Raw genomic sequence first — 23,870 nt, forward strand, 5'->3', positions numbered from 1 at the left:
CCTTCACATAACGCAAGAACTAGGGGACACCAGATGAAATTAATAGGCAGCAGGTTTAAACAAACAAAAGGAGGTACTTCGTCACACAATGTACAGTTAACCTATGGAACTCGTTGCCAGGGGATGGTGTGAAGGCCAAAAGTATAAGTGGGTTCAAAAAAGAATTAGATAAGTTCGTGGAGGATAGGTCCATCAATGGCTATTAGCCAAGATGGTCAGAGCTGCAACCCCATGCTCTGGGTGTCCCTAAGCCTCTGACTGCCAGAAGCTGGGACTGGACAACAGGGGATGGGTCACTTGATAAATTGCCCTGTTCTGCTCTTTCCGTCTGATGCATGTGGCATTGGCCACTGACAGAAGACAGGATACTGGGCTAGATGGACCATTAGCCATTCTGGATCAGACCATTCTTAGGTTTTTACGGAAAATATGTGCCAGCTTAAACCAGTCTGCCACTCCCATCATAGCAGTTTAGGAGTCCCACATGTGCAGCACAGAGGGCCTCACACAAGCCAAACCAATACGTGAATTCCACTCGGTGGGACTGTCTTTGCACACATTTCTTACGCAGGTTTTAGCTCACATATATCCAATATGATTGTATGCAGAGGTAAGGATACAATCATATTGGATATATGTGAGCTAATGGGTTTAAACTGCAGCAAGGTCTAGGTTGGACATTAGGAAAAAGTTCCTAATTGTCAGGGTGGTTAAACACTGGAATAAATTGCCTAGGGAGGTTGTGAAATCTCCATCTCTGGAGATATTTAAGAGTAGGTTAGATAAATGTCTATCAGGGATGGTCTAGACGGTATTTGGTCCTGCCATGCGGGCAGGGGACTGGACTCGATGACCTCTCGAGGTCCCTTCCAGTCCTAGAATCTATGAATCTATAAGGATAATTCTGGAGGCACGTTACCTGCAGTGCAATGTATATTCCACTAACACATGTATGAGCATACATTGCACATACAGGCATTTTGACGTGTGATGCTTTACAGCCAAAATTAGGAAATTAACGATCCTGTGACCCTGCCTGCAAGTAAGCATGCACTTTGCCTACTTATTACATGCCGTGCTGCTGTGCATGTTTCCCTCTTCCTTATCCATGGCTTATATCACTTGCGAAATGACAGGAAGGATGAACAGATCTTCTCTGAGCGATATTTGTGATGCCTCCAGTAGTTTTCTCTTCACAGACACTTCCCCGGTTGACATTAAGCTCCACCATCACTGAGTTTAAGTACCGCGCCTTCCCGGCACACACCAAGATCTCCCTCCAAGTCTGCTTCTTTGGGATCTGCTGGAAGAACAGGTATGCGCAACTTCCATTCAGTCTTCATCTTGGGGTGAAATAAGTCCAGGTGAAGGTGATGGAAACAGGTTTTGGGGTATATAGTTTTTGCCTCCAAGAACATCTGAAAAGTGCCCTAAGCTCATTTTCACCTGCTGGCAGATCGATGGTCTATGTGAAATCCACTGTGGGGATGGAAGTCCACTTCCTAGTAGGGACAGATCTACCTTTAAAAAACACAATAATCTTCTCAAATGGCACTATTTACAATTCTGGTTGGCAGTGTCAGCAGAGAGACCGGGGTTTGCATGCACTGTGGAGACTGAAGTTCTCTCTGCCCTCTAGACAGAGTCTCCCACACCAAGCTAGAGCTGAAACACAATGGCTGATGCTGCTCCCCTATCAAACGCATTCTCTGGATAAATAGTGGACGTCTGTCTCCAGTGCTGTTAAGCTGGAGGTGGCACCTTTCACCAGTCCTCCTTTTAAAACAATGGGAAGTGGTCTCACTGCCCAGAAAAATATGGGGTGGTCTAACTGGACCAGTAGGATCACTCTTGAAGGCCCTTTGGATGTCGCTGGGCCTGGCCATCCTCCTGTCTTGCGCAATCTCTGTTTTTCATGTGGTCTCCATATGAAGTCACACGAAACACACAGAAGGTACCAAAGGGCAGCATATTGTGCAGGGATAGTGCAGCAAAACGACATCCATGCACAGCAAATCAGAAAAACATTGCCCAGCTTCAGTGATATTATTACTCTGGTTAGCAGTGAGGGGTTGATTTAAGATGTAGCCTGCAGTTCTGTTTTCCGAACAGGGAACTATTGAAGCTCCGCTTGTGTTTAAAAACAAAACAAACAAACAAAAACCCTTGCATTCTTCCATCCACTCTTACTGTCAGTCAAGCAATGTTCTTGATATTGTGACCAGTCCAATGAGAATCCAGCCTAGACCTTCCGGTCTTAACTCATGCCGTTATGGGAAAATAGATGCAAAATAATGATTTAAATACCTACTTTTCAGAATTAGCTTAACTCCTTTTCATCCTGAATTCCAAATGCCTTTGCCTTTGAGTCTGACATTAGTAGCTAAATCTCCATTTGGTGTCAGGTTTCCGTCCACAGCAAATGTTTACGTTTGAGCCTTGAGAACCAGGGGAAGGGATTTCCACTTCAAACTCTTCAAAAACTCAGAATGAATTGGATCCATTAACTTTAACAATGTTCTGCCTTTAACAGTTAAACATTTAAGTTCTTCTCTTGGAGTCCTGGGGCATAAGTTTAATGATGGATAAAGAAGTTTGGAAACAAGAGCTAGCTTCATAATTCATTGTGATATATTTCCTCTCTTACCAACTCGCAGCAAGCCTTTATATCTTGCTGAAATCCCTCTCTGGAGCTCATCAGGTGTGGCCACTTCTAATGAGCCAGCTGCCTGGGAAGGGAGTCACCACATTCTGGAGCTCCTCTCTCAAAAGAGAATAAACCATGGAACATTCTAGACGTGAGCATTTAAACTAGTGTGACAGCCACCATGTTAGGTGATACACTGGGGACTTCCAGAGCTAAATGCAGGAGCTGCTACAGCTTGAGCTAAAGATCTTTAGCTGGGCCTGGAACAGACTCTAAATCTCTGTGGATCACACACAGAGGGGGGCCGGTAACACACCCCTATCAGTGGGTTACACAAGCAGAGGCATTGCTGTGCCTGAGAACTTACTGAAAAGCATTACCAGTGATAAGTGGAGAGAACTGAGAGTGAAGGGAAGGAAAGGATTGACTTGGGGTGCAAAGGTGGAAGCAGAGTTGGGAAACAGGTTGCATTAGCAAGGGGGAAGTGGAGCAAAAGGAACTCAAAATTTCAATCACATTTAAACATCTCAAGGGCTTGTTCTGGACCAAACCTCCCATTTCTTTAAGGTCCAGTCATCACAGTAAGTGATATATGTGCCCATCTATCAAGGAACATGAATTCGTCCAGCCAATCTGTCCCTTCCCTTCTTTAAGGGCAAGATTGCCACACCCATATTCATGTTGGGTAGCACCTTACTCCACCAGTGGTCTCATTGACATCAGTGGGGTTTCTTAAGGGGTAAGTCACTACTCATTATGAAAAAGAGTATCACAGTCTTTCCCTAAGTACAGAAGAAATTTGCTGGTGCACAAGTTAGGAGATTGAAAGCAAATAACATCCGAGAACAGTTTGAGAGTTGTGATCCATTGTTCCCTTTCCTCAATTCCTTAAGATATGGAAGACAGTGAGTTTGTTAGAACCGATAATAACGGAGAAAGGAAGATGTACAATGAAAAGAGCACAAGAGACCAGAGACCAGTGGGAAGTGGCAAAAGGAGAATCTGCAAAACACTTGGATATCTAACAGGAGAAATGAAAGAGTGTGGAGACTGGCTGAAAGGTAAAGCCTTTGATTATCTGAAAAGCACCATGGGTAATAAATAACAAGTAGCTCATTACACCAACAGCAATGGTAACATTTTCTGGGTGCATATATTGGGCATTAATCCATCTAACTCCCTGATTTGTGTACTTGGAAGCTGTTCGCATATGCAAAAACTAGCATGTCCAGAGTTTGGGGTGTACATTTTTTTTGGCTAAGCCATTTAATTTTCAGAAAGAAAAGTTTAATGTGTCATCTTGCCGTTACCATGACTGCCCACACAAATTGGGCATTTGCACATGCAAAAGGCCATTTAGATACCTAAACAGCCATGTGTTATTACTATTATTTGTATTACAAGAAGCACTCATCGGGATTGGGGAACCATTTAGATTGTAAGCTCTTTGGAACAGGGACCGTCTTTTCACGTTAACGAGTGGCTACAGCACCTAGAACAATGGGGCCCTGATTCCGAACTGGGAGCTGCTAGGTTCTACTGCAATACCAGTTATTAACAAACAATAATAATTGTGATGAGTGCTGTGCAAATGTAATGCCAACAGACCCTGGTCACCGGTGGTCTGGATCGAACTGGGGACCTCTGGAATTTAGTGCATGAGCCTCTACAGCATGAGCTAAAAGATAACTGGTTGTTAAGCAGACTCATTCTCTCTCTCTCTCTCTTTCTCTCTCAGTGGTTTCAGTGCCACTAGCTGGGACAGAACACCACACCCAAGAGGTGTGTGCGTTACACAAATGTAAAATAAAAAGCAGTCCCTTTCTCAAGTAGCTTACCATCCATATAGGGACAAAACACAGCCAGTGGGTATAGAGTACCATGGAGGACAGAAGCAGACATCAAGGGTAGTATTAATAGGAATATGAAGTTGCATATAGTAGAAGCATGAACAACTTTGAGGCTTTGTGGCATTTTTTCAATGGTTTGGTTTTAGATAAAAGGATAAGATAAATTAACTAATCTCACCCTCTTCGTACAATAGTCACTGCAGTTGCATAAGCAATGAGTTGGCATTTTCTGTGAGCTCCTTGCACACTTGTGCAGAACAGTGTAAATACTATTGTGTTTGGCTCGGGCTTCTTTTTCTGAAATGTGGAACTAAAGGATTGTGTGGGCCAACTTGTAGTTGGACAGAAGTGTCAGCAATAAAGATTTAGTTCAGTACTGCTTGTACTGATGTACATAATATGTCTTGCCATGAAGGGGCAAATTTTTAATAATATTTAGGCACCTAATGACATGTTATGGGATAGTGGGGTTTTCAGCAGTATCTAGGTGCCTAGCTTCCATTGATTTCAATGCGAGGTCGATGCTCCTGGAAACTCCCGCTAGGCATCTGTTCTTTAGGTGCCTAAATACCTTTAACAATCTGTCTTATGTCCTATGAAACCTGCACCTCAGCATTCTGTATCTGCATTTTTTCTATGGTAAAAGGGTTTTTCCCTACTAACGTTTCCTCGTCCATCTACAAACTGTTTTCAGCCTTGCCTAAAACCCGTTCGGCAACAGAAGTGGTTTAGTTTTCTCATTAAATGTATAGTTGAATCCTGATGCTGGCTGCCCTGCAAGAAAGACTAGTTGTGACTTTCATAAACTCTTCTTTAGTAATCTGGCCAAGTGCTTGATAGTGGTGATCTTTACCAACTGCAATACATCATCAGTTAGCTTTTCATGTGCCAGATGCAAAATATGTCCAGGCACCAATAAATCAAAGACGAGTTTTACAGTCTTGTTGATACATTGCTGGCAACAGAATGGAGGCAGACTCTGCAAAGCTAAGTGTGTTTCAAGAAAGCCATGCTGGAATGATGTCTTATTCCCAGAATTTGTATTTGATCTCTTTCAGATAAACCTCTAGTTGTTCAGTTTATTGACTGGGTCCTGCGGGGAATATCCCAGGTGATGTTTGTCAACAACCCACTCAGTGGGCTACTTATTCTAGCCGGACTGTTGATCCAGAATCCTTGGTGGACGCTCACAGGCTGTTCAGGAACAGTTGTCTCGACGTTAACGGCACATATTCTGAGCCAGGACAGGTAGGTTTGGCCTTTGCATTTGGAATTTTTAAATAAATTGGCAACTGAACTTTAAAATATTGTGCTACCCATTAGTGGTGTCTAAGGCCCGTGTTTGAGCAGATCCATTCTTTGGTGATGCTGAACAGTAAGTTCAAGCTTTTGCTCGCATTACATAAACCATGGTTATTGCACTGAATGGCCTATAATCTCTAATCCAGGAGAGGTACAGTCTCGTACACTAAAAGCACTATAAACACCTCAGGTTCTAATCCGGGCTCTGTCACTGTCTTGCTACGTGGCAAATCACTTACCCTTTGCATCTCCATTTCCTTGTCTGGTAAATGGAGATAATAACAGACATCATGATAAGGTTTCAGAGTAGCAGCCGTGTTAGTCTGTATCCGCAAAAAGAACAGGAGTACTTGTGGCACCTTAGAGACTAACAAATTTATTTGAGCATAAGCTTTCGTGGGCTACATATCATCCGAAGAAGTGGGTTGTAGCCCACGAAAGCTTATGCTCAAATAAATTTGTTAGTCTCTAAGGTGCCACAAGTACTCCTGTTCTTTTATAAGGTTGTGAGGCTAAGTACATAAAAGCAGTTTGAGAGCTAGTGGATGGACGTGTTATTTGAGCTGTTCTGGGCATTTTATCTTGGAGAGCCAATGCTACCCTCAACTATAGTACCTGAGCACCTCACAGTGTTTAATGTATTTAAGCTCACAACACCTGGCTGAGGTAGGGCAGTGCCATCATGTCCATTTTTACAGAAAGGGAACTGAGGCACAGAGATACTAAGTGATTTGCCTGAGCTCACACAGGAAGTCTGGGGTAAAACAGGATAAAACTTGGGTCTCTCCAGTCTCGGGCCAGCACCTGAGCAACTGGACCAGCCTTCCTCTCCACAGATTTTGGTTGCAGTTACATGAGGGAAGAATTGTGGCCCAAATGTTCAGGTAAAATAATCAGTGAGGAACATGACTGATGTTTTGGGCCTCAAGTAGTTTAGTGAGCAAAGAGGGTAGCTTTTTGGTTATGTGCAATCTAGAACAGATTTCTTTTACCTTCAGATTTTCTGTTGCTGTTACAGTGCAGCATCCGTGGGTTATTAGAAACGTGCTAGGTACCCCACGAACTTTCAGCTGCCTTCTAAACATGGGGTACCAAGCAACACCATTGCTATGGCACCAAATGTGCTAACCCCAGTTACTTGCTTGTGTAAGCGGTCACATTGTTCACCAGCTCAGTATTGTCACTTTGCTAGATGTAGGACTTCTGGAAATTGCATTTCAGTGCAAGAAAGAGTGATTCACTGGGCTGCGGCTCTAGTGCGTACTGGGCCTTCAGGGCCAATTGCTTTCTAGTAACCATTTCAAGTCAATTGTCTTTCTCCCACAGATCGGCCATAGCAGCGGGACTGTTCGGCTACAATGGAGTCCTGGTGGGACTGCTCATGGCGGTGTTCTCTGACAAAGGAGATTATTATTGGTGGCTTCTACTGCCAGTTGTTGTTACATCCATGGCTTGGTAAGTGATATTGGTTTTATTTTCTGTAAACCAGGCTAAGCATTTCTAGTTCTTCTTTTTCTATATGGCTTTCAGTGAACACTTACTGATACTAACAGGAGTTTTGCAAACACTTCAAGCACTTAGTTTCAGATTCTTTCTGTTAAATCCCACCCTACAGTTTCAGTTCTGATATTCACCACTTTCTGTCCTAAACTGTGGTGACATTTTGCTGTGGGATGTTAAACAGCTTCTGCATTGCACCTCAGAGGTGATGCACTTTTTTGTTTGTTTGTTTTAGGAGTCATTCCTGGATGTGCATAGCTTGTGGTGAGCTTTGGCATCCTTTGGCATGAAATTTAAATGGTTTTTAGTTAACTTATACAATTGATTATAGCAAATGGGCAAAATGCTTCCCCAGCTTACAACCTGTGCAAATGCATGAGGCCAGTGGACCAAATTCACTGTTGGTATAATCGTGCCCACCAGTAAAACTATGCTCACTTGCATCACTAAATCTGACCCAGTGGATTTTCACAGGACTGAATTTGATCCTGCCTTTCTTAGGTCTTTAACTAATCCTCCACAATATTAACCCATGTAAGTACACTTGATTCCAAGCAATGTATTCTTTAAAATTAAATTTAGCTTTTAATTGTGGCTTTTAATAATGTTACAGAATCAATTTTAATCTAAATGTTTTTAATCAAAATTAATTCAAGATTTGCATTTTTAATGGCTTGTCTTAATAAGATGTAAATCTGTGTTGCCTTGTGCGCCTCTTACAATGCAAGATTATTCCATATTATATTTCTATAGACTTCATAAATGAAGGTCTCATTGTACCAATCTCTTGAAACCCAGAGCATTTTGTAGACTGTTGTAGCGTTTCTTAAATGCAGCCACCGGGGGCTTTTCTTGTGGCCACACAACCTTCTGGGCAGTCTTTGGTGGGGAGGGTACAAAGCAGCACCCCCTCCTCTGGAGCCATAAACACCAGAGGAGCAGACAACCGGTCTGAGTTCCCCACCTTCATAGGGATGGTAGGGCTCAGACTTCCAGCTTCAGCCCTGGGTTGGCAGGCAGAAGTCTCTGGCTGCGCAGCGGTGTGCCACAGGCTCTGACCGTGGGACCTCGGGCTCTGGGCTTTGCCTGAACAGTGGTGGACTCCATTTCCCAGTCTCAGGGCTCCATCCCTGGACTCACTGCCCCCCTTATCGCCCCTGGCCCCCTCTGCATCCCCTGGGCTGACCACTCCCCTCATCGCCCCTGCTGCCTTCCTTCTCACCTCCCCATCCAAGGGTTAAGAGTGGGAAGAGGCGGAGCAGGGGTAGGGGCTTGGGGGAAGTAGGCAGGTGGGGATGGGGTCTGGGGCTGAGCGAGGGGGTTGAGCACGCCCAGAGGAAGCCGGCACCTGTGCCACTGGAGCTGTTTACTGTTTCAGTGACCCACTTTAATCTTCCCCCACTGTGTTTAGTTTCTGGAGGAGCCGCGGTAACCCTCCCCTCGCCCCATAGAGTAGAACACAGTCACACAGAACAGAAGCCATTCACAAATGTAATGCAATGGTCCCCAAAGCTTCTGGGTTGCTATATCTGCCACAGAGCTATTGGAAAGATTTTAAAATTTGACATTTCAGCGACATTTTTGTCGAAATTTTGAAGTTCAGTTTACAAAAGAGCAACGCTTTCTGTGAAAACGCGGTCCTACTTTTCAATCCGTTATAGAGCTCTGGAGAAACATTAGAAATGTGGCATTTCAACAAAGAAAATGAAACACAATTTTCATGAAAGCACTGACCTTTTTTTCTACTAGTTCTTGCAAAAGAGTCTTTTGAACATTGCTTTGATAACTGAAATCCTTTTAAGAGAAATGGCTTGATCTGAGATTGAATAGGGATTATAATACAGTGCATCTTTTCTATTGATCATAACCACAAAAGGGGACATAGGATATTGCATTAGAAATGCCAAATGTTTTTGGTTAAAATCAGCACCAACTGAAAATCCCTCTAACACCCAAACTCACCTGTTAACTATTTTTTTAAATACGGGCTACATTGAGCTCTCTGCTAACTTCAATGGATTTGCACAGGTATAACCGAGAGCAGTAGTTGACTGTGCTTGGTCCTCAGATGGTATAAATTGGCATAGCTCTGAAGCCAATAGAGAAACAACTAATTTCCACCAGTGGAGGATCTGACTGGCCTAGACTTTCCACATTCTTTTAGATTTATTGATTCCAGTCAGGACTGGGAGATGAATTATCAATATGCCACAAGAAAGACTGTTTGTATGATCTCCTAATATTTTGTGGCTCACTCACCACGGCTTGGCATGTCAGGAATAAACCTAATTTATTAATCTTTTTTATAAGAAGGAAACTTGGACTTTAAATAATACTTTAAAAATTAATGCGGCCTGATTGAAGTGGTGCTGAGCAACATCAATTCTCATTGGTTACAGGTGCTCATGTGGGGATCATGCCTTAAGATGGTGCTAGGTCGCATTTTGTGAGTGCTTATCTCATGCCGGTTAAAGTGATTTGAGCGATTCACTGTTTGAAGTCTGCTAAGGAGATTGGAGTTTTCTGAGTTTCACTGGGACTTTGGACTAAAATGGTGGGGATATTTTTCACCATTCCAGCTGAGATGAACAAGTTGAAACTGTTTCTTTTTATTCTTCTCTTTTCAGCCCAGTTCTTTCCAGTGCTTTAGGTTCAGTCTTCAGGAAATGGGACCTTCCTGTTTTCACCCTGCCTTTCAACATTGCCGTGTCTCTTTACTTGGCTGCCACTGGACACTACAACCTCTTCTTCCCTACGACGCTCATTCAGCCTGTAACATCAGTGCCCAATATCACCTGGTCTGAAATCGAAGTGCCACTGGTAAGGTCCACTAAAGAAAGGAGAAATAGTCCACATCCTTGCAAAAGATAAATAGGAGGGCTCTTGCCTCTAGGTAACAGGCTAAAATACAGCCCACGTTAATAGCATCTGAACCTCCTGAGCATAGAATCATAGAATATCAGATTTGGAAGGGACCTCAGGAAGTCATCTAGTCCAACCCCCTGCTCAAAGCAGGACCAATCCCCAACTAAATCATCCCAGCCAGGGCTTTGTCAAGCCTGACCTTAAAAGCCTCTAAGGAAGGAGATTCCACCACCTCCCTAGGTAACCCATTCCAGTGCTTCACCACCCTCCTAGTGAAAATGTTTTTCCTAATATCCAACAACTCATAAAATGAATCGGTCATCTCTGCCCAGTTCTTAACAGAGGAGTAGCCACTTCACAAAAAACTCCCCCAAAATGGCATGATGCCCAATGTTGGTGGTTTCAGTGGAAAGACTAAGGATTCAAACTGACCATTGACTTTGAACTACTCCCTCTACTTAGAAGTGGACCTCACATGACCAGACCTAAGTCAAGTTGTGGGGGGCAGCTTGGGGAAAACTTGCACTTCAACTGTGCTTATCCCGTGGTTTAAAAGACACTGTCAGTCGGACACCTTTCACCAGCAGCTGACCACTATATTTGGGGTCGGGAAGGAATTTTCCCCTGAGTAAGTTTGGCAGAGACTCTGGGAGGTTTCTTCCCTTCCTCTGCAGTCTGGGGCATGGGTCACTTGGAGGTTTAAACTAGAGTAAATGGTGGATTCTCTGTAATTTTCAGTCTTTAAACCATGATGTGAGGACTTCAGTAACTCAGCCAGAGGTTATGGGTCTGTTACAGGAGTGAGTGGGCAAGTTTTAAAAACTATTTAAAAATGAAGAAATTCATTTTTGAACATTCTTGTTTGGGGGAATCATTCCAAAATTTCATTTCAAATTTTATTTATATTTTCTATTTTTATATTATTTGTACATTACTTCACAACATGTGAATAGTCATAATAGGATACCATATAATAGTTGGAAAATTCTATTTTTATATTATTTTATTTTTAAAATTACTAAGGGCAGCTGCTACTTAGTACTGACTGAAACACCTTATCCTCTTTTCTAGGGCAAAGTGTCTCCTGTTTGTGTTGTAATGCCACAGTTTGGCACTTTGACCCCCTTGCTTTCTAACAAATGGACACTGTGAACTAATTGCCATTTTGCCTTGACTATAATAATGTGTCCTTTTCAAATCAATGCTGCAGTTGCTACAATCCATTCCAGTCGGCATTGGTCAGGTGTATGGCTGTGATAATCCCTGGACTGGTGGCATCTTCCTGGTTGCTTTACTCATCTCCTCTCCACATATTTGCTTGCATGCTGCAATCGGATCAGCAGTGGGGATGCTGGCAGGTACTAACAAATGACCATGACTTACCAAGGTTATTTTTGTAATTTCTTACATTTACTAGTACCCTGACTCCAGTTATTACATAGTTCTGTCCAACACTTTGTGACTTCTGCTTGCATGGGTCTGGACATGGTTTTGATTTGTAGTCACATCCTTGAGCTTGGATCTGAATTTGGGGTTTTATTCAACCCCAATATGGCGAAGGCAAAACTCAGAACAAAAGAGTAGAGTTCCACAAAGCTCCATTCATTGTGTACGGGTTTGCAAGATTTTGTGTTCTACCAAGGAGACCTGCTGTAGCTCTACGACCAGTTGTCACTAGTTACGTTATGAAACCAAGACTAATCCACAACACCCATCTTGGAAAATGTGTATCCATCCAGAGACGGCAGTAAGTTTTGTGTTGTGCTTTGGACCCATAAGTGTTTTGGAGACGTCTCAGGCCATTTTCTTTCCATATTTCATCTGGTTCGGGATGGTTGCTACGTTTTGCACAGGTCTAGTATTTAATCCAAATGATTCAGTAGGTTTTCCTACAGGGGAAGGTGAGGAGAAGAAGGGGTGGGAGAAGGGGAATCATAAACCAGAAAGTGAATGGAGGCGTCACAGTGGGAAATGGATTAGTCCAAACAAGTGGTGATATGAGCATCCAAATTCAAGTTATCAGAGCTGATAATGTCTCAGGGTGGCCTGGTTGCCAGAGGTTGTGCTGCCCTGTTTGCTGGTGGTCCTGAGGCCAGTGAGAAAACTCCAAGGAGCTCTTGTAAGGCCTCCGGAAAAGACCCTGAGTTGCTGTCCTGCTGGTGAAAGCCCGCATCGGTGGAGACTGACTGGGTCCCAGCATCCGTGGTAGCTTGGGGCCATGGGAGATCGGCTAGGAGGTCCTGCTTACTTCCCTGCTGCTGCCTTGGCTACTACTGTGCCGGGACTGGTTAATTTTATTGAGCCAGAATGCCCATTGAGCTTAGAAAGAGGTTTGCCTGAGTGAGAACTTGAGGACTGGTCCAAATTCTGGGCTCTATTACATCATCATAGCTATGGAATAAGCATAGCCATTGACTTCAGCCTAGTTCCTCCATATCGGCAATGGTGTGACTGAGAACACAGTTATCTTTAAGTGCAGATGTAATGGGGAAATAATTCTGTGTTGATGCCAAGGAATTTGTAAAGAATGATATCTGATGTCTAAAACTTGGCTAATAGCTAGATATCATAAACTGTGCCTTTTGCCTTACAGCGCTGACCATTGCCATGCCATTTGACAGGCTCTACTTCGGCTTGGCGAGTTACAACTGTGTGCTTGCTTGCATTGCAATCGGAGGCATGTTCTATGCTCTTACCTGGCAGACACACTTGCTGGCACTTGCCTGTGGTATGTATCCTATGGGATGTGGAAAGCAGAAATCCAAAGCATGCAGAATAGCTGTGGGAATTCTGCAGATTTAATGTCAGGGTTGTGGCCGTGATGGCAAAAGCGCGCTCACATCCACCCATGAAACAGAGAATTTGCAGGCATAATCTGCGAAATTGCACCCACAGTCAGATGTTCAAGCAACCGATCTGTGCACACAAGTCCATTTCCACACTTTTGTTTTAGACTGAGGAAAACAAAAGCAAGAAAGAACAAAGGTAAATTCTCCATGAGAGAGCACAGTGTGTGCGTCTCCTCTGTTACAAGTTGCAGCAAGTGCAAGAGCAAAATGGCAAATGTAAGCATTCAGTACATAGCAAATAAAGGTGTGTCAGTGTCAGAAACTACATATATCCAGGAGTGTCACTTGCTATGGAGCCAGTGGGCCAGTTGCCCCACACCGACTTAATTCCCTGCTCCCCCAGGACTTTTCATAGTCTATATCAGTGTCTCTAAACCTTTCCAGACTACAGGAGTCTGATTTATCTTTCATACCTCCAAGTCACCTCACTTAAAAACAACTTGCTTACAAAATCAGACATAAAAATACAGAAGTGTCACAGTACACTATTCCTGAAAAATGGCTTCCTTTCTCATTTTTACCCTATAATTATCAAATAAATTAATGGAAATATAAATATTGTACTTACTTTTCAGTGTATAGAGCAGAATAAACAAGTCATTGTATGACTTTGCTAGTGCTTTTTATGTAGACTTTGTAAAACTAGAAAAATATCTAGATGAGTTAATGTACCCCCTGGACGACATCTGCGTACTCCCAGGGGTACACGTACCCCTGGTTGAGAACCATGGATCTATATGATCCGTTATGTCAGCCACTTTTTGCATCATTAGACTTTGCAGGGCATAATATAATTGCATATTAAGTCCTAAACACAACTTTGCCCACCCCCACCAGAATTTTTCTGAAAGATGCCCCTTCAAATGTGCTTGTTGAGGTGAAATGCTCACTTACCATTCATGCAAATAGAGCAAATGAGGCCAAACTAGCCTTAATGTCAGAGCGACTTCATACTTCACACAGGAACAAATGTAAACCACCTGCACGTGGGATTTGGGGATCCTATTTAGTAGCCCTCCTGCACCAGAATTCTAATTCTAATCCTTATGCTAGCTAGCAGTAAGTAAGCAGTAACTACTTTATAGTGTAGTTGCAGAGAGTTGCTACCTCTGCTAATTTCATTGAGCAACTTTTAACTTGTTTCATAGTCTCTTTGTTCATTTCACAGCATTATTCTGTGCCTATGCTGGAGCAGCTCTTGCCAACATCTTGTCTGTGGTAAGTTTATATGTATTTTGGCTTTGTCAGAATATCAGAACGCAGAGACTTCTGTATGACAACAATAACAGTTCTGACAGCAATGGAGTAAGAATTCTGCAAGCCAATAGGGTTTATTGTATAGATTCTGTCTGGTGTATTGTGAGATTAAAGACTCTACTGCTGACAGTAGGAGTTCAGAGAACTTCAAACCACACTATCCTCTATGTATGCACTTGTGTATATGAGTTGATTCCAACAACCATCTCTGGAATGGGATACAACTTTTATTCTACCCAGACAAACTCCTTTAGGCTGATATTTTTTTTATTTGTTCCCAATTTTTCCTTGCTTTGTCTCAATCCAATCATTTTTAAAAAAATGTTTGTTGCAGTCATTTGATTCCAACAACCATCTCTGGAATGGGATACAACTTTTATTCTACCCAGACAAACTCCTTTAGGCTGATATTTTTTTTTATTTGTTCCCAATTTTTCCTTGCTTTGTCTCAATCCAATCATTTTTAAAAAAATGTTTGTTGCAGTCATTTTCGAGGATTGTTAATGTGGAGAAAGAATATCTTTTCTCATATGGTAAAAATATAAAATGTATACCCATATGACTCAAAAATAGCTGAAACTAGAACCATCAAACTGTGCTTGTTTTTAGATCTTACTTGGGGGATCAAAACTAAAGCCAAGTTTGAAGACAATAGGTTTGGTAGCTTTAAATATATGAATGTTTAAAGACAGCAATTTCATATATGCATATTAAAATGTACCCATCTGATTTCTTTGTTAATGTATTGTATCTAGAGCGGTTTAGAGCAGAAGGCCTGCATAAATAGGATGCCTCTGTTACATATACCTGAATTAAGGATGCATCAGGAAAAGGATGGTTGGACCCAGTGTCCTCATTTTTAGAAGAATTCAGTTGGAGAGCCACAAGGACCCTAGAGTAATCTTGGCCAGATTCATTTTTGTACCAATTTAATTTTAGGCTTTTAGAGTCTCACTGGAACTTGCTCCCTTTTTTTCCTTGTAACCTGGCCCGGCTTTGCATTGCTCTCTGTGCTGCCAGCAAGGGGTAGGGATATGATTGTGTTTGGGGGGAATATCGGGGAGGAGATACGAGGAATCCCAAAGTGCACCATAATTGTCAAAACTGTTCTTTGAGGAAGTACATCCTTCTCAGGCTTCTGACTAAAAGCTGGAGAGTTAAGCAAAGGGAATAATAAAAATGTGATATAAAATTCTGTCAACACATTCTTTTTCCCCTACCCAGATTGGATTACCAGCCTGCACCTGGCCTTTCTGCTTCTCTGCGCTTCTCTTTTTGCTCCTAACTACAAATAATTCCGCAATCTACAAGCTGCCACTCTGCAAAGTCACTTATCCAGAAGCCAACCGAGTCTACTACCTGAGAATGAAAAGAAGAGAGCAGAAACCCACTGGTGATTAGCCAATCCAAATGGGATACACTTTGTGATCCCCAACGTAGCTGCACGTATTGATCTCAAAAGCACATGAATTAGAAGTTTCCGTACTATCTGTCAAACACACACACACGTCAGCAATTCACGTCTTCAACAACTAGGTGTTGTGCTATGAGGGCTGAGGTTATATATATCATATTTTGGAGGAAATATTTGTTCCTGATCTGAGTCTCATAAAATGCATTCAGGTAACATAATGGGTGTCTTACAGATGTATATGATACTAATTTGAAACAAATTATTACTATTCATAATAATAATATTGTAGGAGCTAACTTGTATTTTACATTTGCCTGGTAGCACGATAAGGACCCAAACCCAACTAGGATTTTTGGATGCTGCCATAATAGAACAATAATCCTGTGAGAAGAACCTTGTAATGAGCTGTAGTTAAAATCAAGAGGAAGTTTGGTGGAAATGCAACGGAAAGACTGACTGACCGATTTACTCTTTTGACATCACATAAATCTTGTCTAAGCCCCAAATTCCATAACTAAATCCATAATATAAATTGTTAAAATACTTATTGAATTCATCATCTTTCTCTGTATCTGCTGTCTTTTCCTTATTTTACATTGCAGTTAAGATATTCATATTTCCCCTCTATCATCAGATTAAGGAAATGACTTACTGATAATTGTGTTAGCCATTAACACCATCTTCTCCATCATACAAACAGAAAAATAACAATCCCCAACAAAAAAACCCACAAAAGTATGTATCCATCTTACCTGTGTTGTACCACACATCCAGCAAGGAGCAGCACAGGGAAGAATGGGGACTTGGAGGAAGACTGTGACAAATGCAGTTACTGTTATATCTTTTCTCTCTACCGTCCTATCAGGACAGCAGAAGTAATGAACAAAAGGCAAGTCAAAGATTCCCATTGGATTGGTCCCCACAGCTGGCTGACCTACTTAACCAGATGAAGCACTGGACTTAGTGCCAGTTGTGGGTTATTCCCTGGGCATGGCTCTCTATTGCACTGTCCCTTAGGGGGATTATTAACGTGAGTGCAAAATGAGTGGAGAAGAGAACTGGTCTGGAATTTTTCAACACAACATTTTTTGTTGGAAAATGCCGATTCATCAAAACCAAAACTTGTTACAGAAAAGGGGTCTGTTTTGATAAATTTTTCAACTCAAAAATTTTGAGAAATAAAGTAAGGAAACTATCAGAATGGTTTGTTGCCATATTGTAAACAATTCCAGTGTTCTGGTTCAAAATGACTCTTTATTTCAAAATGCACACTGACTGTAGTAAAAAAAAATATTTTAAATAAATGGTCAACATTAAAATGTTTTGAAATTATGAAAAAATGTTTCACATGACCAAAAATATTGGGGGAGGGGGATTTTCAGTTCATGAAATTTTGAGATTTCCACTTTTTGTTTTGATTCATGATGGAACATTTTGCATTATCTTGAAAATGTTCACAGGATAGGAAAACCATTCCCCTCCAGCTCTTGTCCAGAACGCTACCAGAACAGAATGGCAGCATTTTGGACCTGCTTTGCCCTCTCTTCACTAAAAAAGGCTCTGTGCCAAGCATAAACATGGACCCAAGCGGGCTTAAGGACTAAAGTCAGATCCTACAAGATAAAGCTTCACCTAAAAACTGAAGGAACATAAGGCTTAAGTGAAATGAAGAAGCAGAGAATGAGCTGATCTCGTACACCTCTAAATGTCCTTGAAGATGAGGCAAAAGAAGAAAAATCCCAGAAGGTTTCTGACAGTGTTAATCAAAACTCTTCTGTCATAGTTGGCCAAAGAAAATCTAAGACCTATTGGAGCACACACAACCTGACATACCTCCCACTGACATTACATTCCCCCTAGCTGAGATCTCCTCATAATTACCCAAACTGAAAACTTAGCCAGAACACTAGGGTTCACATGGCAATAGTTGCATGGGCTCTTTAATGTTTGTAAAAGGTTCAGACGTCTGGCTTATGTCTCACCTGCAAGGCAGAACGTCCAACAGCACAGCACTAATAGTGACCTGGTTCAGTACCAACTCAGCTGGCAGAGTTCCACTGTGATGCTGGCAGACCTGGTGCCAGCTCTTGCCACGGCTGTAGGCCTTAGCCGAGCACGGACAAATTCATTGCAGGAAACCAGTCTGTTTCACCTGTGTGTTAGTATGATTCAGATGGGTATTGGACTGGTAACAATGTGTTTAGTGTTTAGACTTTTTGAAATGCTTGTAAGTTGCTGCAGGCATTAATCCTTATTTATAATAACTTTATCATATGCTGTAAGGTAATATTTAAGTTTGGCTTCCTAACTGTAAAAATTTTGCTGTGAAACTGTGAACCCAGTCAGCAGGGATCGTTTCCTGTCCATCCAGAGGGCCTATCAAAACTAAACGGGCTATTGTGGGATATCACAATACAAATAATATTAATTGCCCCTCGCACATGAAGAGGCTACATGCAAAAGGGCTCTTCCCATTTTCTTGAATTCTGGAAGAAGGAAATAAAAGTAGTTGACAAGAAAAGTTTTCATCTTTTGCTGTTTGGACTCTTTTCTTGATTAATAAAACCTTAGATTGGCTACAAGAGTTGTCTTTGATGTGAGAACTAAGGTAGAAATTGATGCTGAATAAGTGACTGGTCTCTTGGGACTGGGAGCAACCTGAATATTTTGTAATCTTTGGTGCACGGAATCCAACTATCGCTAAGTCCCCCTTGCCTGGGTGACAAAATAGACTGGAATGCCAAGGGGACTGTCTGTGACTCCCTGGTAAGACTGGTATAGTACTTTAGGAGTTCACACTCGTTAGTGGGCCAGTGAAATCTAATTACAGAACACACAGCCAGCTTGGGGGTATCTGTCCCGCTTCTTGACAGTCTGCCCTGAGACTGGCACTCCTGGTCGTGAACCACTCCACACAATGTGACAGCCACGTCCTGCAGAAAGCTGAGTTTGGCATAGACGTCTCCCCTTCAAAGCCTGACAGCTCTGCCTAGCAACTGAGTTCTGATGAGATCCTGGGCTAGATAGAGCTGCAAGCAGGGAAACATTTCTCCAAAAAAGGAAAAAACATATTTGGTAATTTCAGCCCCAGTTCTGCAAAGCTATAAGCAGTGTGGGGCACGGGTCACTTGCTGGAAGATTCTCTGGACCTTGAAGTCTTTAAACCATGATTTGAGGACTTCAATGGCTCAGACACAGGTTTGATACAGGAGTGGGTGGGTGAGATTCTGTAGCCTTCATTGTGCAGGAGGTCAGACTAGATGATCATAATGGTCCCTTCTGACCTTAAAGTCTATGATTCTATGAGTAACTTTAAAGAAATATGTGTCATCTTGTTGAAGTCCATGGAGTAATCACCTCTATAATGTGATTTGTGGAGCCAGGGCTTTCAAACTCTTGGCTAAGGGCCCTTTGACTCAAGTATTATCCACATGTTTGTCAGAGAGCAGAATGCAGTATTGTAGCTGGGTTAGTCGCAGGATATTAGAGAAACTAGGTAGATGAGATAATATATTTTATTAGACCAACTTCTATTGGTGAGAGAAGAGATCTGTGTAAGCGTGAAAGCTTTTCTCTCTCACCAACAGAAGTTGGCCCAATAAAAGACATTACCTCACCCTCCTTGTCTCTCTAATATCCTGGGACCAGCACGACTATAACAACACTGCATACAATGTTAGAAAGAGATTGACAAGTAGGAGATGCACCAGAGGTTACATAGAGGTGACAGCAGCCCACTTTAACAGTCAGGAAAAGTGATGGTTTACAGGATTTGGGCATTGTTAGAGCACTTAAATTGAGAGATGTATTTACATGTCTATGAAAGCTGTTAGTTTCCAGTGTTTAAACTGAAATCTACAGCACTGGAAAATTGTGTCGTAAAGGAGAGCTTTCTAACAGCCGGATGTTGGGCATCTCCTGAAAGGGTCAGAGTGCTCTCAGCTCAGCACCTTGCAAGATTCCCTTATGCATGCAGGAAACAAAAAATGACCAGAATTTCACTGCTAGGTCTGTACAGTATGAAAGGCACATATTTGATAGGAGCACTGAAGAGCACAAACATCACTTAGTGAACTCTGTATGAGATTCACTTAATAAACCAGTGGCATCTCCCTCTCTGTGGCCCCAACCCAGCAGAACATTTGTGATTCTTTCCAAGACTCCTGTGCCCTGAAATGTTCTGGATCGCAGTCCAATGGCAGGCTAGCTGGTTCAGTAAGAACGCTGGCCTGCCAGGGAAATTGCATCCATGTAGAATATAGCATGATGGCTACTATCAGCAAAGCCACCTGAGAACTGGAGAATTCAGTCCTGTGGTGAAAGGATGCCAGTCCCCTTAAAGTCAATGGAATTTCACTGAGGCTGGATATGGCCAATGGTGTTTGGATGCAGCCTATTTTGACAAATTCCCTTGCCTCCAGGTACGCAGTGGGATCCCAATTTAGAACTCAGATACACACACACACAGAATACTCGGTATGCCGATGACACTAAAAGGTTACTCAGAATGAGGAGAGAAACAGAATGTTATCGTTTGTCACGTACAAAGCTTCCTACCCAGAGCAGTGCAAGAATCACTCATTAAAAGGTGAAAAGAAGAGAGAATAATGAAAAAGCCTACTGAGGAGGAAAGAGGTCTGAGGAAAGCAAATAAGCCTCTTGAGAGGAGAATCCCAGATATTGCCTTAAAGACAAAGGAGAGCACCAGAATCGCTGAGAGGAATTACCTGATTAGAGGAGTAGGAGAATTTAACTAACACCTGTTTTAGTAGAGCTTGTTCGGCGACGATGAGAGGTAGATGTATGATCTGCTATAAAGAGCACATCTCTGGGATGATGTGCTGATTAGCCGTCATTAACATCTTCATATATGAACATATGCTACCATTGCTCCCCCAGCCACAATCGCCAACCACCAAGGCAACGCACCTGTCTCTTGCAGAGCTTTGTATTCCAAGGTGCTTTGCCCAAGGTGAAAAATGCAGCTGTGAACATTTAAAATAAAGCACCAGCAAACCAAGAGAGAAGTTAAGAGCTCCAGGCAATGAAGGAAAGAAACCAGTCTTCAGCTGAGATTTAAAAGGTGATGAGAGCTGACGTGGAAAAGAGCTACAAGGGTTCAGAAGCTAAAGAGAAGGTGATTCTTGCCCCAGGAGTTGCTAAAACAGGACGAGCTTGTGCTTCCTTCAGACGTGAACTGATATAGCCCCAGGCCATCTAGGGATGCCCACCCAGAGGGACAACTACAATAGGGAACAGTGACACTGCACCACCTTTGAAAAATACCCAAAGCTGGAAGTTTGCGTGCTACTGAGGCAACTGGCTGTGGTTTCATAGGATGATGGGGGAAGTGATGAAGAAGCTGTTGGGAGCAGAGGGGCACAAGGCAACAGTCTGACAAAGTGGGTTGGACTAAAGGCCGAACTATCGGTGAAAGGGGGGTGAATCCTCTTGAAGACTGAGGGAAAAGCCAGTCTCAGTCACATTGGCAGAGGGGTGCATTACAATGGAATTGTGTTCTTCCACCCAGGAGCACAGGGAAGGGATCCTCTCAATTTAGTGCTGCAGACAGAGATGCTTTGAAAATCAAGGGTAGGTTTCCAAAGGCTTAAGTGGCACTTAGGCACCTGACTTCCACTGAAAGTCTTGTACCCTTGAAAATATACCCCTTGGTTCAGCCACAGGGGACACATAACAGCCAGCCCCTGGAGTATGTGTACATGTCTATGGAGAGTAACCCTTCGCTGGGCAGGTCTAGACCTGCCCCTAAGACACCTGAGGGGCCTCTCTTTTCCCTTGCACTTTGGACACACTTGCACAGCTTGTAATCCCGACAAAGCATCATTGAACTGAACTTGATTGGAATTGTACCTGGCTCTTCTCATCCTCAAAGCACTTGACAAGTATTAACTTCTCAATCCACGTCATGCCTCTAGGAGAGAGGGACTCAGACGCCCATTCTGCAGAAGATGAGAACTGAGTCAGGGAGATCAGTGACTTCCCCACAAGGCCAATGAGGGACTGAGTGCAGGAGATGGGACTGACACTCCACTCCAACCACAAGACCACACCTCTCTTCTGCCTGATTGTTTGTTGCATGTTATTCTTGCTTGCTTCCTCTCACTGCATCACACTCTAAGGGTTTCCCTACACTTATACCTTCTGTTCCCCTTTTTTAAAATGCTACTTTCTGTAAGTAGCTAAGATTTCCCTCTGTGCCTTTCCCTCAGCATTAGACAGTCCCAGCAGACATTTACCTTCTCATGTTGCTTTCTTTTCTTGCCCATCAGATGGTGTTATGGAGGAACATTCAATTGAATTGGAAGCGGATGAGTGCCAAGGAGATATGCAGCCAAAGCAGAGGAACTTGTTTCAATTCGATCAGCAGTCTACACGTTGGCCCGTGCGAAGGAGAAGTAAAGGTTCTGCTCCATCTCTTCCTGTCTTTCCTCTCTCACATGATCCTGGGCAGCCCTGATAGCAGCGCTTGAGATTTGCAAGCGTGACCCAGATATTTTCATATTTTTGAGGGGAGTTCATAAAAGGAGTCTAGACCTCTTCCCCATACATTCTCTTAAAACAACACTTCTCTATGCAACTGGGAGCCTGGGCTGTCTAACAGTGAAGGAAGCCATAGTAACCAGGAGGATGAATAACAAATTTGGGTGAATTATTGAGTGCTCAGTTGAAGACACTTTCAAGAGACAGGTGCTCAGCACTTTCTGAGCATATCAAGTTGTGTTGTCGCCATGTTGGTCCCAGGATATTAGAGGGAAAATGTGGGTGAGGTAATAAATAATAATAATATTTACATCACTCACCTTGTGTCTCAGGTTTGGCACCTAATGCCACAAGTTGCTTGAAACTCTTCGTCCTCATCCAGATGCCTTCGAAATTAGGTGTTTCCAGATTGCTCTGCAAATTCATGTGCCCTACCACCTTACACCTCCTCAGCTTTCTGATGTTCTGTAATTGTCAGGATAACAAAAGTATCCTCATTCTGGGGGTGGGCTTCATTTGCTATTAAAGGTCCCATCACAAACAAGGAGGACTGTTTCAATTTAGATGAAAGGAAAGAGTTTAAACAGGGGACCCACAGCCTACTCAGCTGTAGATTGGCAGAGGCCCTGGAGGTTTTTCGCCTTCCTCCGCAGCATGGGGCAGGGGTCGCTTGCTGGAGGATTCTGAGTGACTAGAAGTCTTTAAATAATGATTTGGGAGTTCTACAGCTAAGTCAAGGGAGAGAATTCTTCCAGGAGTGGGTGGGTCAGGTTTTGTGGCCCGCATGATGCGGGAGGTCAGACTAGATGATCATAATGGTCCCTTCTGACCTTAGAGTCTATGAGTCTATGAGTTACTAACTTTGGAGTTCATAGGAGTCTCTTGCAAGCGATGTTGCTGCCGCTGGAATTCCGAAACCATATCCTATTGACAGGATTGCTCCATAGTAATCTTACCCCAGAGAGATTTTCATAGATTGATATGAAAGGGTATAGGTGCAGTGAGGAGGAAGTAGAAGTTTCTCCCATCAAGATGTTCCCACTGGGAACTAGCTACCTTGGGCCATCAAGATTCTCAAGTACCTGTGGCTTTTCGTATGAGGTTTTGGAGAGAGCAACTCAGATAGATGATTCATCTCTACTAAATTACAGAGACAAACCTAGTGCAGAGAGATGTCTGCAACCTGGAAGGGAAATCCCATTTTGATTCTCTCACCTGCTGATATGGCTACAATGGCATGGATATTCCCATAGCTCAGGTACTTTTATGGGGCTCCTACTCCCGTGATAGCACTGAGATCCACTTTCTTCACTTAAAGAGGTAATGGGGTAGCTTTTCATAGGGATGAGGCCTGGCCTCCCTCTTTGGTGGGCAAAATTTGTGCTTATGAACTTAGCAGACTCATTTTGTGCCGCTGAGATGAACTGCAAACATGATAAGTTTCAGAGAAACAGCCGTGTTAGTCTGTATCCGCAAAAAGAAGAACGGGAGTACTTGTGGCACCTTAGAGACTAACAAATTTATTAGAGCATAAGCTTTCGTGGACTACAGCCCACTTCTTCGGATGCATAAGAAGAAGTGGGCTGTAGTCCACGAAAGCTTATGCTCTAATAAATTTGTTAGTCTCTAAGGTGCCACAAGTACTCCTGTTCTTCTTTTTGCGGATACAGACTAACACGGCTGTT

At 42.8% G+C, this 23,870-nt stretch overlaps 1 protein-coding gene across 7 annotated transcripts in view; it reads left to right on the forward strand.

Moving 5' to 3' along the window:
* The first annotated feature begins 889 nt into the window (after positions 1-889).
* SLC14A2 (solute carrier family 14 member 2) overlaps positions 890-23,870 on the forward strand; it is a 44,033-nt gene continuing 21,052 nt past the window's right edge. For 3 of the 7 annotated variants that reach the window (XM_034774726.1, XM_034774728.1, XM_034774727.1), the window contains exons 1-11: positions 890-1,315; positions 2,658-2,798; positions 3,541-3,708; positions 5,556-5,745; positions 7,126-7,254; positions 9,927-10,119; positions 11,375-11,522; positions 12,758-12,892; positions 14,182-14,231; positions 15,495-15,663; positions 21,975-22,106. In XM_034774726.1, coding sequence (XP_034630617.1) covers positions 2,783-2,798; positions 3,541-3,708; positions 5,556-5,745; positions 7,126-7,254; positions 9,927-10,119; positions 11,375-11,522; positions 12,758-12,892; positions 14,182-14,231; positions 15,495-15,663; positions 21,975-22,106 — 1,330 coding nt within the window. In that variant the 5' untranslated portion in view covers positions 890-1,315; positions 2,658-2,782. The other 4 variants (XR_004646286.1, XM_034774731.1, XM_034774733.1 and 1 more) reach the window with 4 other exon arrangements.

The sequence above is a fragment of the Trachemys scripta genome, chromosome 6 (genome assembly GCF_013100865.1).
Source record: "Trachemys scripta elegans isolate TJP31775 chromosome 6, CAS_Tse_1.0, whole genome shotgun sequence".
Classification (NCBI taxonomy): domain Eukaryota; kingdom Metazoa; phylum Chordata; order Testudines; family Emydidae; genus Trachemys; species Trachemys scripta.